Here is a 4339-nt window from a genome sequence, read left to right as displayed (position 1 = left end):
CTACACGAAAACACTGATTTGAACTGTGTTTCTTAAAAGACAAATAACCATTTTAGAATTTCGCGATTTCGTTTGTGTGTGTGTGTGCTAAATAAAAAATCTTATTTTCTACACGAAACTTTATGAATGACATTTACCAATAATATAACTTGCTATTATCATTAAGTACATATGTATGTCAATAATATTATCAATTCATATTATTTCGTCTGATTTAGTATTCATTAGCTATGAGTGATGACAGTTAAAAAACTAAGAGCAAGGCTGAACCCATCCTTGCACAATACGGAGAGTAAAAGTGCAACACACCGATGTATTTACCTGTACAAACAAGCGTTTTTAAAACGCTCTAAACTTGCATAATTTCAAATATTATAAACAATCGATTAAAATCAATTTTCAATACTTGAACACTTGATAATAATCAGTAAACTATTTAAATTTTAATGACAACCAAATTTAATGAAGATGTAAATCGCTGCTTAAGCGTTTATAAAACGCAGCGTTTCAGCCGCTGGTTTGTACATCGCGACATCAATTGGATGGTATCATTGACAGGTAATTACGATACTGTTAGCGAATGACTCGGCAATTGCCTCTCAAGATGTGTCGGGCGGACTACATATCGAAATATGCAGACTGACGAAACACTTTCAACCTTATTACACATCGAAATATTACGCGAATTTTTAAATTCGAAGACTTTGTTTTTATTCATTTACGGCAAAAATCGATTTTCTATCTCGAACAGTTTTACGTATCCTAATTTTGAATATATCTTTAATCCATTCGGTTCAAAAACCGATCTAGGGATTGTTATCGCAATTGTTTTTGTATCATAAAGTAATTAACATATCTTCGTATTTATCTTAAAAATCGAATATTGAATTCTGCGGTAAAAACATGTTAGTACAAAACTTTAATTTGATTGATAAAATTAAACGATAGCTAAGGAGACCGGTTATATTCAGTTAAAGAGAGGTGACTTTAGTTTCACTTTTATAAGATTTCTTGCTATAATTACTAGCGGCCATCGACCACTGCCCGCTATCGGCCATGTTACGGGATTTTACTTTCTATATCACACTGATTCACAGAAACCAAGGTAATTCAAATACATTATTGAAATAGGGATTATCAATGAATTTCCTGTGAAATAATATAAATTCAGTTGTGAATTTACATAAAATGAATGAAATTAGGGTCCAAGAAAATTTTTGTGGATTCTGTCCGTCACACTTTAATCAAATAGCGATATCTGTTGATCGTACCTCTTGATAGTGTGAAACATCAAATTTACAGCAATCGACCTACCATAACATGGCTTTCGATCACGTTTAACAGATACACTCGCTTCTTTGTCAGAATTCCCACGCACTGCCAACTCCGGAAGCGGAACATATTGTTATATTATTATGTCATAATCCAAAAATTCTTTTGTACAGTTATCGTTAGATTCATCTTACATTGTAATTATATTCTAAATATGGTTGATGGATATTTAGTTGCTACGTCTAAGAAGCAATCGTCAAAGTTATAACGCATCTATACTTCTATACCAACTAATAAAGCGAAAACATATACTACCCAGTTATGTAGGATTTTGAATATTTTTTGAATATTTCTGTTTCTAATTATTATTTTCACTGAATTAAACTTAGGGGGTAAATAAATCGGGAAAAAGCTCATGTGGGTTAGCGACAAAAACTACAAGCTAATAGCATCGTAGAAGCAAAATTATCATCATAAAGCTAAAAAGGCAACGATTTTCCTTGTCTTTTTGCCATTTGAATGTCAACGTTTTAATTAATTTACGATAGAGACATGGGGATACACAAAGAGATATTGAGGTAGAAATTGAGATCTGATGGTTTTGTGAAAGTGTACTAAGATTGATTCCATATTGAGTATTGGAAAATTAATTTTAAGTAAGTAAATCATAATTTTTTATGCTCCACCTATTACTACACATTTATTGTTTAAAACGAAGCAGAGATACTAGATAGAGGTACTACATAGATCCATACAATTGGGAAAGTATTGTGCACAGCTCCAGCTTAGTGATTGGCACATAAAGTTTTCATATATATTGTGAAATTTACCACCCTATTGTGGTACGGGGATACGTTAATTTTTTTTATTAATGATACGTGTCGATTGTTTCAGGAAGAACCTGGTGCTGCAAGCAGTGGACAAGGAGGAAGACGCTCATCTGTTCACGTACCGCGACGTGAACAGGACGCACGTTGCGGTGCTGCTAGCTCAAAGTTTAGACCATCTAGTCGATCGCGACACCCCACAGAATGTCGTCAAATTCCGCCTCGGCTGCGACTTCCACACAGGAGACGACCTCGTAAGTCCAACGCCAACCATTATTACAGCGACAACTGCAATTCAGTGGCTTTGTAAAAATATGAAATTACTGCCATCTGTAGTACATTTCTTTAAACTTTGTAAAGAGTGCTGCCATCTATCTTTCCAACTATTAAATTTTTATTCACGATTTACCTATTCACTACTAGATGGAACTTTTTTAAAATGTGTAGAAAAATCTTGTAACTTGCAATAAACCAAATTTAATAAACCTTAAATGCAATAAATTTCTATTCTTTTTAGAGGTTTTAACTAACATTCTCTTCATAGTTATATTTTAGTCATCTAGATCTGCTCTAATGTTAATATCTTATGTCTTTAAAATAGCTGCCTATAATAATTTTATCCTTTGTAGCTATATCTTGAATTCGAATTCGAAATCAGTATAAAATTAACGCTTGCACCGTACTAAAATTCGTATCCTAGCATCACTGCACTGTGATGCAGGAAACAAAATACTGACAAAGTCTACGATCATTTTCGACATATCGCCCGTAAACTGGGAGATGGTATCGAGATGGCAACGACCTCTGGCGGCCGACGACAGTTGAGTGCCTCACCTCAATACAAATGAATAAAGTTTAAAATTACATAAAAGCTTTTCACCAGCCATACAATTAATTCATGGAACACAAATTATTCGACGGAAAGTTTATATTATGCGCAATATTGAAATTACCAAAAATTATAAATGCGAAAGTTTAATGGATGGCTGGATGGATAGATAGATGGATGTTTGTTACAGTTTGTAGCCTAAACGGCTAAACGGATTTCGATGAAATTTGGTATAGATGTAGAGGATAGTCTGGAAGAACACATAGGCTACTCACTTTTGTTATTTTTTAATCCACGCGGAAGCTAGTTTAATTATAATTAGAGTACTAACGAACAACATTAAAACGAAGTAAAATTTTCTACGTATACAAAATCGAAGACAGAAATACACACTAATTACTTTAGTTAGTAGGTAGAAGATTTTGTAAGAGATTCTCAGGAATCTAGGAATCTTGTATCGAGACTATCTGCCCATTCAGAACATTATACTTTCTGTTATATTACAACCTTAATATTCAAGATAATAATCAAATCTAGGGTAAACACACTCATGTCTAAATTTGATAAGATTTAATTTAAAGGTTTTCTGAAAGAGCCTTGTGTTATTAAACTATGATTAATGTAATATTTTTATTGTTATTTGAAGAAGAGAAAATAAATTATGTACTCTTTTACTTTTAAAAACAGTATAAGACTATTTAGATTGTCTTGTTTATGAAATAGAAAGGGACTGCTTTCTAAGGCAACATGTTCATCCTTTGTAAACGTTAGATGTTTTATTAATTCGTGAAGCGGAGAAAGGCCTCTTTGAAGTGGAGTTTATTAATATTAAATAAAAAGCCCATTGGAGCGCGTAATAAATTTAATAATGGTGTGTAAAGCGGCATCGCTCGCATACGACCACTGGCCTTCACCCATTTCCCTTTGTTGAATTATTTGCTCGCCGCTGAAGCCTTCTGTTCCACTCCAGTTGCCTTGTGCATGCCTCTGCTCAATCATACCGATATTTACACGCCTCTAAATCGTGAACACTGTTTACTTTTATATCTATAGTTGGACTATTTTACTAAAGGATTTTCGTTGCAAGGTTCCTATTGAAATGAGTTTCTATATCCTTGTAAAAGCTTACAAAACTTAATATCAACTAACAAAATATTTCACTCTATACTAATATTGTAAAGAAGAAATATTTGTATTTTTTTATGAATTGAAATAATTCAAACACTACTGGGCAGATTTCAATAATTCGTTCACCATTAAAAAGCTATGTTATCGCTGAGTAATATTAGATTTTACATGGACGAAGTCGCGAGGATCAGGTAGTCTTTAATTTGGTGTTTTTTCTTATTGTCTAGATCTCCGCGTACCTGTCTGTCACTGTGTACATAGAGGATGTGAACGACAACTCGCC

At 33.3% G+C, this 4339-nt stretch overlaps 1 protein-coding gene across 1 annotated transcript in view; it reads left to right on the top strand.

The window, feature by feature from the left end:
* The window catches only part of LOC106106211 (cadherin-89D), a 35576-nt gene that overhangs the window by 21922 nt on the left and 9315 nt on the right, over window positions 1-4339 (top strand). Inside the window, exons 4-5 of the mRNA XM_013286760.1 lie at window positions 2167-2353; window positions 4284-4336. Coding sequence (XP_013142214.1) covers window positions 2167-2353; window positions 4284-4336 — 240 coding nt within the window. The remainder of the gene's footprint in view (window positions 1-2166; window positions 2354-4283; window positions 4337-4339) is intronic.

The sequence above is a fragment of the Papilio polytes genome, unplaced genomic scaffold (genome assembly GCF_000836215.1).
Source record: "Papilio polytes unplaced genomic scaffold, Ppol_1.0 DF822289.1, whole genome shotgun sequence".
Lineage (NCBI taxonomy): Eukaryota > Metazoa > Arthropoda > Insecta > Lepidoptera > Papilionidae > Papilio > Papilio polytes.
This window is presented reverse-complemented; position numbering and strand designations above follow the sequence as displayed.